At 35.3% G+C, this 11,542-nt stretch overlaps 2 protein-coding genes across 2 annotated transcripts; both read left to right on the top strand.

Moving 5' to 3' along the window:
- Positions 1-976: 976 nt before the first annotated feature.
- On the top strand, positions 977-4,048 carry LOC132294688 (transcription factor bHLH30-like). Its single transcript, XM_059792632.1, has 2 exons — positions 977-2,041; positions 3,270-4,048. The coding sequence occupies exons 1-2, from the start codon at positions 1,469-1,471 to the stop codon at positions 3,735-3,737; spliced, it is 1,041 nt and encodes a 346-aa protein (XP_059648615.1). The 5' UTR covers positions 977-1,468; the 3' UTR covers positions 3,738-4,048.
- A 5,228-nt stretch (positions 4,049-9,276) lies between these two features.
- Positions 9,277-11,007, top strand: LOC132296048 (F-box/LRR-repeat protein At3g26922-like). The gene is made up of 3 exons (XM_059794295.1): positions 9,277-10,236; positions 10,354-10,488; positions 10,954-11,007. Exons 1-3 carry the CDS (start codon positions 9,277-9,279, stop codon positions 11,005-11,007), a joined length of 1,149 nt encoding a protein of 382 aa, XP_059650278.1.
- The last annotated feature ends 535 nt before the right edge of the window (positions 11,008-11,542 follow it).

Raw genomic sequence — 11,542 nt, 5'->3', positions numbered from 1 at the left:
TGAACCAACCACAAAGCTATATTTGCAGTTTTTACCATATACTCCAAAAGTGCTCCTGTTTGTATTTTAATACGAACAGTGTTATTGGGAGCCGAGGGCCTATAGTCAAAAACGGCGAATTGAGAAATTAATTGACGGTCTTTGTCATTAACGCTTCTTGATTTAGTCAAATCAACACAATTAAAGTAAAGTGAACCTACAAAATGTAATAAGATTTTTATTATAAAGAACTTTGAACATTAATTTTGATCAGATGAGTCCAAGTGCACCCTGATCCCTTAAATTATATAAAGTGGGACACATTTTCGACTAGCCTCTTCACCCATGCCCCTCCCGTTGAAATATTTTGACTTTAATATCACTATAATTTATCATATACTCTAAAAGCTTAATTAATACAAAAATGTAATTTTAATATTTAATCAGACATATATATATATATCTATTGTTGAGCCGGTCATATTATGTTAGTGGTGAGTAGATATTAAGTGAGCCGAACATACCACTTCATTGGTATGTCTACCCAATCAACATTTGCCATTTTAATTTGTTGAAAACAATTATTTTATGTAAATGGGACCAATCTCAATGAAAGGAGCATGTTAATAGGATGGATATAACAATCACGTATATGTCCAGCGCACCCAACACCTTCTCGTCATTGATATGACAATCCAATCAACATTCATCATTTTAATTTGTTGAGGATAATCATTCTAACTAAATTTAAAAACAACTCCAAAAGAGTGTATTAATAAATTACAAAGTTTTATGATCGGAGATTTTTTATTGAATTAGTCTACCAAGTATCAAATAGATCAGGATCATTTAATAAATTTTTTAAAATTTAATACATAAAACCTAACGATTGGACGGGATATCAATGATGTGGCATGCCGGCTGACTCAATATATTCCCGTGGGATAGGCGCAGTAATGGACGGAGAGAGAGTAATGAGAAGAAAAGAAAGGAGACTAATAGTTATTGACACCCTATGTTAAGAGTGGATGAAAGTCAGGATAATAAGAGCCTAAAAAGAAGAAGTAACCAAGAAGATACCAAAGAAAGCACCAGCATAAAAGGAGAAGGGCTTAGTTGATCAAAGTAGGATAAAAAGGGTCATCAGTCACCCCAACAAAGTTTGTGGCAGAAATGAAATACCAATTCAAGTTAGAGAGAGAGAGAGAAGGTGGCCAAGGCTAGCTCTTCATCAGATATATATCAAAGCAAGGTCTCTCTTACTTCCTTTTTCATGTTTCTTCCTTAATTTCCCCCTTTATCCCTTTTTCCAAATCTTTGATCCTTCTCTTTAAGTATACTCCTTTTCATCTTTTTATGAAAAAAAGCAAAAATCATCAGGGAACAAGCTTAAAGTTCTTGAATCTGAAACTTGTTTTGTGGGTTCAGACAAAAACAAACACACACATATATAGGTGAGTTGGATATATATATATATATATATATATATATGAAAGAGATGTGTGAGGAGGACAAAGAACAAGGTGACTGTTCTCATAGTATCCATAACATGCAAAGCTACCAAGAACAATTATTTCTTCTTCAACAGCACCACCAACAGATGCAGCAACAAAACTGTGAATTGGGTAGGTCAGGGTTGATCTACCCTGAAGTTTCTCCAACCCTAACATGGTCTCTCCCTCCGGTTCACACTTCCAACCCGGTTCATTTCCCGGTAAATCCGGTTCGCCACCACAACCCATTTCTTCTACCTCCTCCACCATCAACCTACGGTGCTTTATTCAATAGAAGGCCTCCTGATCCACAGTTTGCATACGAGGGACCGTCGTTGGACCACCTCCGGCTCATTTCTGACTCACTTGGTGGTCATCAGGCGGTTCAACCGGCCGGTTCGTCCATCTTTTGTCTCCAAGCCGAGTTGGGTAAGATGACTGCTCAAGAAATCATGGATGCTAAGGCTCTTGCTGCTTCCAAGAGCCATAGTGAGGCTGAAAGGAGGAGAAGAGAGAGAATCAATAACCATCTTGCTAAATTGCGCAGCTTGCTACCCAGCACCACTAAAGTAAGTATCAACCACCATCAACATGCACTTCAAAATTTATAAAACTAAAATTCAATCCTTGCACATACACATACAAGATGGTCTACTTGTGCATATACACATATATATATATATATATATATATATACATATCCTACACTATAGTCTTTTTATCATACACTTTATGTTCTATATCAAACTGGGGCTTTTGGGTTCAAGGATCTCCTTAGATCTTTTTAAGATTCTACCCAGATGGTGATATATATATATATATATACACACACACACACGCACACACACAGACACACAGTCACATATATAACATGAGATTTGATTCTAGGGAATGCACAAGAAACACAGTGCCACTTCATTTTTTGTGTGTCCATTCATATTCGACATTTTTGATGTACTATTTATTTGATATATATATATATATATATATATATATTCCAATCAAGTGTTGTGGTAGTTTCGAGGAAAGTAAACGAAAAAGGGTTAAGGGGATAATGTTTGCTGAGTTGATATGAAAAAGAGAAACCATGGAGCAGTTAAAAAGCTTCCATGGAAAATTCTTGCCCATTTTGCAGTCAAACTGAGTGAGAATGAAAAGAAGTAAAGAAAGGGACAAACAAGCATTCTTGTCAGTCACTATATATGTAGACACTTATGCCTCCAAACCCTAGCTTCAATTAACAACAACTTCCAAGTGTTAGATTGATCAAACTAGAAATATATTCCTTTAAAACCTACCTCTTTTCACACAATATACCAAGTTAATGCTAAAAGAGTGGCTAGTGACCTACAAAGATTCCACGCTATAACTGGTAAAAATTTCAACTCTTTAACATGAGAATATAATTCTCATTCTAAGAACCATTTTGTGAAATTAATATCAAATGTTAGGTCTATATCCAGTAGCTAGAACAAATTGCCTACAAGAAGCTGATATGGTGTGTTTATATCTAGCGGGCATTACCAATGACATGGTATACCTGAAGCACATTCATATCTAGTTATGATTTGAGATAGGATCAATATGATGTTACAAGTCTGAATTCGGCTATTGTTAGTGTTATTTCTGATTTATATAACCACCACTTCTATATATATATACACACACACACACACACATAGACATAATGTTGCAATCTTAATGTTCTTTTATGTTACATAAAGTAATACACATGCATTAATGTATCTTAATTATGCATGAGTACTACATGTTATTGTGTTTTTGTTTGTAATTTAGACAGATAAAGCTTCATTGCTAGCTGAGGTGATACAACATGTGAAGGAGCTTAAACGCCACACATCTGAAATAGCTGAATCAAGTCCGGTGCCAACTGAGGACGACGAGCTAACCGTGGATGAATATGACGAGGATGGAAAGTTTATGATCAAAGCTTCACTCTGCTGTGAAGACAGGCCCGATCTCTTGCCTGACCTTATCAAGACCTTGAAAGCTCTGAGACTCAGAACACTTAAAGCTGAGATCACAACGCTTGGTGGGCGTGTTAAGAATGTTTTGTTCGTAACTGGGGACGATCAAGATTCGAATGGTGGTGATCTACAGCAACAACAACAATGTTCGACAAGTTCGATACAAGAAGCACTTAAAGCTGTTATGGAGAAAACTAATGGTGATGAGTCTGCTTCAGGGAGTGTTAAGAGACAGAGAACCAATATGATGAACATCACTGAACACAGGTCTCTTTAAATCACTAAGTCCTCACTCCTCTTTTTGTTCCTCTTGTTTTGTAACATTGTGTGTGCTTCTTTGGGGTGTTTTTTTTTTTTTTAAAAAAAAAAAATCTATTTCCAAACAAAAATAGGAAATGGGTGGTTGAGTTTCATGCATGTGTTTTCTTCATACCATTCATGAGTATGATATGTGCGAGAGAGGAAGACAGTGAAGTGTCTTTTTCAATAGGAGAGAGAACCTTGCATATATCAAGGCCCTAACATAGAAAAGGTGGACTTTGATCCGGTTTGGACAAAAACATGCGGTTTGGTTTTGTTTGTTTTGTACTCACTCTCTTCTCTCTCTTGATATATATATATATATATATGTATGTATCGTCAGTGTGGCATTACTTATATCACAAGGATGGTGATGACATGTTATCATAAGGATGGTGATGACATGTTTGTTTGTCATATGTTACGTCATTATGCCCACCATTATTACTAGCTCTTTGGTTCACACCATGTTGTTCTTTTTAGTTATTGTGTCCAAACAAATAAAAAAAAAAAAAAAATTAAACAAATAAATAGAACCCCCAACAGACCAGAGCTTTTTGATAGACTCGTGTTCCTCTTAAACCAATGAATAGTCCACACGGAATCTATGTTTCACATTTCACCGGATAATTAATAATCAAATTTTTTTTTTGAGTTTAAGGTGATGAGAATTTCATCATAAAGTTATTCTCTTAAGTACGTTGCATATATTTTGAAATATTCTCATTGTATTCCCCAATATTTTCTTCTTCTTTTTATTATTTTTTTCCTTTCAGCATACAAATCAAATATTAGCGGACTTATTTGATCCATCACTTTGTGACAACCACATATGCTTATAAGATGTGCATGTATTTGTGTATATATATGCATTTAGAAAGATTCACACGGTTAATTTGCTCTTACGGGAACTCTTAAATTCTCAGACCTTCTGTTTTAGAAAGGAAGTATCAATAGAATATAGCCCTTGATTATATATATATATATATATATATATATAAAACACCATTTCATGTCAGCTATGTTCTCTTTGTTCTGGTGCCATCGATGATGCTAATGTTAAGGTGTATGCGTATGTATGTGATTATGTATGCGGATGCAGGCACGAGTACTACATGTACATGTATAGATATACAATTTTTTTTTTTTTTTTTTTTTTTACTCTCTATAACTAGCATACATGCATAAATCTCAAGTTCACCAAAATTAAAACATGAGCACCCATACTGTAAACTTAGTGATCATGATATGATCTCTTGTATTCACAATGTACATATGTGGTTTCAACCATTGGCTTGTGGGTCAATGTGTAACTGGTCTATATATATATATATACCTGAGCAACTTGAAGCTAATGAATAATTGAGATATCGTGAGATCGATATTAAGAGACATTGTGATTTAGGCTGACTAGCAGATTAGTTACAAGGGTTTCAAATAATATTGTACGAAAAAAAAATGTGGGCAAAAGGCTGGACATGTTGTGATGACAATGCTTGAATTGTTTGTTATTTTGTTATGTATGGTGCATTTGCCAATCATGAAATGCAAGAATTTTTTAGAACCATAGTGTGCTACCATTTATAACCCTCTTCAGTTCCATACATATATATACCATTAACCTATTTCACTTTATAATTTATAGCCTTACATATTTGATTGCCAATTCAAGCATTTAAAGTGCCCATCACCATTTTTACTATTTCTCTATGTCTCCATTAATTTGCTAGCCCAGAAAATTTTTCCATACATTATGAGATTCATGTTTTTTTGATGGTTAATAGAAATTTTCTAATGTTTCTGTTAAATTATGATGCATATGCTTTACATATTAAAGTTACTAGCTTTTTAGGGAACAAAAATGCACATTCCCATTATTTATTTATTTTTATTCCCTAAACACATCTTTGCCAAACAGAACTTGTGAGCCAAAAAATTCACAGATTTAGGTGGAGGAATTCTGATGGCCCTAGAGGCAGTGGACAGTAGAAATTCCAGTCAAGGATCTAAATATAAAAAGCCACATTTGGCATGAAAATAATTGCAAACAATAGAAGAAAAAATAGATAGGAATGGAATCCTTTGGCTGAATGGCACAAAGCACAAATATTCGGAAGATGCATCAAAGCCATAGAAGGATTATCCAAAGTGGGAAGCCTATTAAGCACAACTAACAACCATAAATGAAGCCATGTTTCAGGAATTAAAGGAAAAAGGCAAACAACTTTTGTCCAACTTGGATGGAGGAGAAATGATGGACAAAGTCTGAGAAAAATAGGACTTTAGGGTCAAGGGATATAGACTAGGAAATGACTTTCGGTGTGTTCGGTAGCATAAAATTGGAGTTTTGAAATTGAAATTTGTGAAATTTGAAAAAAAATTAATTCAATTTTCGTAGTGGTATGATTTTTGTCAAATTCCACTAATTCTATTTCCAAGACTCCAATTTCATGCAAACGAACACACCCTCTCTATTTTCATAAGATAAAGAAAAACAAGTTAATGTTTTTGGTAATTAGTCCAATGATATAACCTCTTCTTCTTTAAAAAAGACGTGCAGAGTTCAAACTCTATAACAAACAATTTATGAAATGAGATAACAAACTCTAACAAATCCTGAGTTTTAGATTACGAGAATCTAGGAATATAATTCAAATCTAATCAATCACAGAAGGTCCCTGTGAAAGCCAATCATCAATTAGTATATATACCTCTCTCGTTACCAATTCTATGCTTGGTATTGGCCCTAGCCTCGGGTCTAAGACTTGGGATCTTCTTCCCAGACCATGAATAGTTGTGAGGGATTTTAATATGCCAAAAAGCTTCTATGCTTTATCAAATGGGTACTAACCTATTCTACCTGTGAAATATATATATATATATATATATAGGTGAAAAAAAATACACCTATTCTATGTGTTTGGAAAAACAATATACAAATTCCAAATGTGATTCAAAACAGCAGCTTTATTCTATAGGTCAAGGTTAGGAAAGCCCAACCTACTTTTAAGTTTGGGCTTGCAAGTGAAAAGCTACATAAGACTTTTAGACCAAAGGTCTTACGCTAAGGGCCTGGCCCAAGAAAGGTTCTAACATTCATATGAAGAAGTTGGACCAATAGATTTGCATACTAAAAAAGATGAATCTTATGAGTTGGATCTACAAGTATAAAATAAAGCCCTGCTTTTCCAACTTTTGGCTCACATTTAGACTCTTTTCTAGCCCAATTCCTCCAAGCAGAAGCTTTTCTGGATTGCTCTGCTCGTGTTTATTTATTTAGTCGTAAATTAAGTGAGGTTATTATAATTTAATTATTTATTTTATAATATATATAGAGGACTTCTGTTAAAAGACAAAATTCACTGAGTTTATTGTATTTAATTATTAGATTGAGACAATTTTTTTTAGCTAAGCATTATTTTTTTTAGTGAGTCTTTGTAGCCCAACGATGGGTTACTCCTCATTGTAACAGGAGCCCGAATTCGAGCTTTGCACCTACTAACTTTTAATCTAACATTCTTGCCATAAAAAAAAAAAAAACATATATATATAATTAGTGGTGATCAATTACTTCTAGTGAACAGAAAAAACTATATTCACTTTTAATGGTTGCATTGTTTTAAAAAACTTATTTTAATTGAATTAGTCATTAATTACTATTGAGGTAAAATGACTATAATATACAAATCCATAAAAAGAAAAAATTAATTTTCTTTGAAACAACCTTTCAGGAATCATATTCATAAAATAAAGAAGCACCAAATTTTTTTTTTACCTGTTCTCACTCTTAACTTTCTTACTTATTAGATTGTATGGTAAAAAGGTATGGACTAGAGGGGAGGCTAGTGTGTGATTATTCAAATTAGATGAGAGGTTTTCATTATTTGCCCGATCTATAAAGAGAAAAGTGTAATATACCCTAAACTACACACCATATTAATTTAAAGAAAGGTCAATCAAAATATTCAAATGGTTGTAAAGCAATACTTTAATCGAACGAGCTCACAGTCGAAGTACTACTTGCACGGCTGATAGTGTCCCCGATATTGACAATTGAAATTTGTTTTACCCAATTCGGAATATAATATAATGGCCTCATCGGTACAATAGAAATAACAGATATCTTTGAAATTACTGTTCAAAAAAATTTTTGAATTTAAAAAAAAAAAAATGATTTCACATTTAGCTTTTCAAAGAAGCTTCTCACATAATTCGAGAATTAGACTAATCCTTCACTTTTGAGGTGAAGGTGATAAAGCTTTTCAAGAGTCTACTCTTCTGTATTTTGCCTTTGCCTTCGCCTTCCTAGCTCTCACACGGTCACAACCGTCTGATTCCTCTCCAAGTTCAGTGAAGGTGATAAAGCTTTTCAAGAGTCTACTCTTCTGTATTTTGCCTTTGCCTTCGCCTTCCTAGCTCTCACACGGTCACAACCGTCTGATTCCTCTCCAAGTTCTCAAGGCCGGCGACCTTCTACAGTTGAGTTTTTCACTCCTTGCTCTCTCTAAATCTCCCATTCTATCTCTCAATGTTAATTTTTTCGGCTACTTTAATTAGGCTTTAGTTTTCTTTATTCAACTGCATGAATAAACCACTCTTCAGTTCTAATGTGAGATTATTGTTGATACATTTTAGAAACAGCTCAACATTGGGTGGATCTTTGAGATTGTTGAATATAGGACTGGATTAGGGCTTTGACTCTGTTCGAGAAGTTTGAAGTTGTAGCAAATTTATTTATTTAATTTATTATTATTATTTAATTTATAGTTTTTATTATCCAAGTAAAAGAAATTTCTAATTGATACATATTGTTCAAATTTTTGCTTTGTTTCTTTCTTTCCCCTTTCTTTTCCCTCAATTCCTTAGGCATTGGTTTAACAAAAAAATTATAATTGCTACATATCACACATTCAAATCCAATAAAAAAATGTAGTGAAAAGTGTGGTTTATTATACATTTATTATGTGTTATGCCCTCACGACAAATGAATTGCATGTATTTATTATAAGATTTTATATCTTTGTTATCTTCATAATCTTATGTTCACAATAAAGTGCTTGTGGGACAATGAGTTATTGAGTTAATAGGAAGAATGGATTCAATCTATTGCAACAAAATAAATATAAAACATATTATATAATTTTCATTATCTATTTTTCCATATTTATTAATGAGACAAAACTAGTCATATTCACATACATCACCCGGTAGGGCCAGTAGATTCAAGGAAGATGCCCAACTCGTTAGCCAAAATAACGTGCCTCAATTTAGTGTTTCATGGAAAGTGAATCCTTTGAGTGGCTTTTCACCTATCTGGTTCCAATTTTAATGCAATTTCGAAAACAAACTACCACAATCAATGTTCTTCTGGGGTATCCAATGGATAGCTAAATCAAAACTCTATATATATAGACATATAACTCTACAAGTTCTTCACATTGTTCACTGCCATCTTTTCAGTATCTTATTATGGAGTATTATATTTCTTTCCTTCAGTAGGGAGCATACCAGAAGTGATGCATTCAATTTATAAAAAGAAAGTTGGGGTGGAGGGAAATGAAGACAGAATTAGCAACTTACCAAGCTGTCTTATTGGCCATATCCTCTCTTTCCTTCCAATAAAGGAAGCAGTGGCAACTGGTGTATTGTCAACAAAATGGAAGTATCTCTGGACCTCAATCACTAATCTGGACTTCGATGATAAGTGGCTACTCAAACCTATATATTCTCAGAAGTGTACCGAACAAAAACTTGTAATGAGTTTCGTAAATTTTGTCAACGAAGTTCTCATGCGCAACATGCCAGATTTGCATACATTTCGCCTGGGATGTACTTGGAGGTATTCACATCTTAATGTTTGGATTTCTACTGCACTAGCACGTAATCTGCGTGAGCTTCATCTTTTCTTCCAAAGGATATCCTACCATCAAGGGCTGCCTCTTGAGGTTTTTACTTGCACAAGTCTAATCGTACTTGAACTGGTTGGTGGATTTGTTCTCAATGTCCCTACTTTGGTTTCTCTTCAGAATCTCAAAATCCTCCTTATTCAAGGACTTGAATTTTCGGATGATGACTCAATTGATAGACTCTTTTCTGGCTGCCCTCTGCTTGAAGAGTTGTCTGTAAAAAGATGCAATTACAGAAAGATTAGGGTGTTCCACATTTCTGCTCCTGTTCTCAAGAGTTTAGTTATAAATTGTTACCGTGAGGGTGGCTACAATGTTTTTAATAGTTACCCTCAGGGTGGCTACAAGCTTGTACTTAATACACCAAATCTTCGAAATCTTGAATATAATGGCTATGTAGGCGATGCCAAAAGCTATTCGGTCGATAAATTAAATGCCCTTGTCAATGCAAACATTAGATTTGTACTAGGAGACAGCCCTGACCGTCATTATTCCGTGGAAGGACTTGTAGCAGAATTTGTTGAAGGAATATCTAAAGTTCAGAGGCTTCATTTTATCTCACCCAGCCCTGTTAGTCTATTTCTGATGATTTCTTTCATTTTTATTTATGCCCAGCCCTACATTTTGGACTATTGGTGGCTTAATTCAAATTTTAATTGACTTCATTTTCTGTTTTTTTGCACGAAGACCGTTCGTTTGTGCAGGTCTCCGTTGCCAAAGTTTGACCATTTGATTTGTTTGGAGATTGGTGAAAATGCTGAATGGAGTTTGTTACTGGATTTTCTTGAACGCTCGCAACGATTGGAAAAGCTTATTTTTAGGGTAAAATACTAAGGCAATATATATATATATTGAGGATGCGGCAAGTGGCATGGGCCGGATATGGATCGCGGAAACGAGATCGGGTCGAATGATTGAAGAAGGATCCATGTCAAAGCACCCTGGAATGGGCCGAACGTGGGGGGTCCACCGAGGAAGGTCAAGCCCATTATAAGATCCATCCCAGAAGGAAGAGAACTTTGGGTTATAAGCCTAATGTAATTGGTTAACTGCAAAAGAGGGTCATGGCCTATAAATAGACCATGACGGGTGGAAAGTAGAAGAGAAAGCTAGGGAGAAGAGAGAGAGAGAGAAAGTAAGAGTGAGAGAGATGAAACTGAATATTGTATCTTCAATTGGCGCCGTCTGTGGGAATCGAGGACGAAGATCAATTCGAGCCCGATCAGTACCATATTAGTTCAATCGAGTTTGTGAATATGCAGTGTAACTGCTGGATGTTGAATCCAGATCAGTGAGATTGTAGTTTGCCCCGAGAGAATTCTTGATTATTGTGGATTCTGAGGCATTTGCTTTGGAAGGACGCAATTGCGATTTGCTAAGTTGCAGTCAGATCCGACGAGTTTGAAGCTAGAAAAGTTCAGATCTAGCAAACAGCGATCACGATTCGGTAAAGTTAAGCCCAGATCTAGCGGAGTTTGCATCGGTAACGCTTAGATCTGTTTCGAAGTTTGTAATTCATGCCTTTGCTTCGATCCGGAATCATGATAGGGGGTGACAACTCTAATACGGTTGAGAACATCCAGCAAGTGAAACTCGATGAGTTGATGAACATGATCGAAGCTCTCCAGAGAGAAAATGCAGATCTAAGGAATGAAATACAGCGTCAAGAAGCTCCAGTAATTCCACGACCACTTCCGGTAGGCGAAGAAGGTGCACGTACCGATGCAGCACATCACGGTGAAGAGGTTGAAAACAATCTAGTTGATCCTCACCGCGAGGAAATCCGGCGAGACGGTCTGCCGCCAAATCTTCGTCGTATGGATGATCGTGAAGGATCGATTCACATGGATCCACGGCGTGAGCAGATCAGGCGAAA

This window comes from Cornus florida, unplaced genomic scaffold (genome assembly GCF_030987335.1).
Source record: "Cornus florida cultivar Cherokee Brave unplaced genomic scaffold, ASM3098733v1 CherokeeBrave_3.0.0_Hap2_Chr02, whole genome shotgun sequence".
Taxonomy (NCBI): domain Eukaryota; kingdom Viridiplantae; phylum Streptophyta; class Magnoliopsida; order Cornales; family Cornaceae; genus Cornus; species Cornus florida.
Note: the sequence above shows the minus strand (reverse complement) of the source record. Positions and strands in the feature narration are given on the sequence as shown.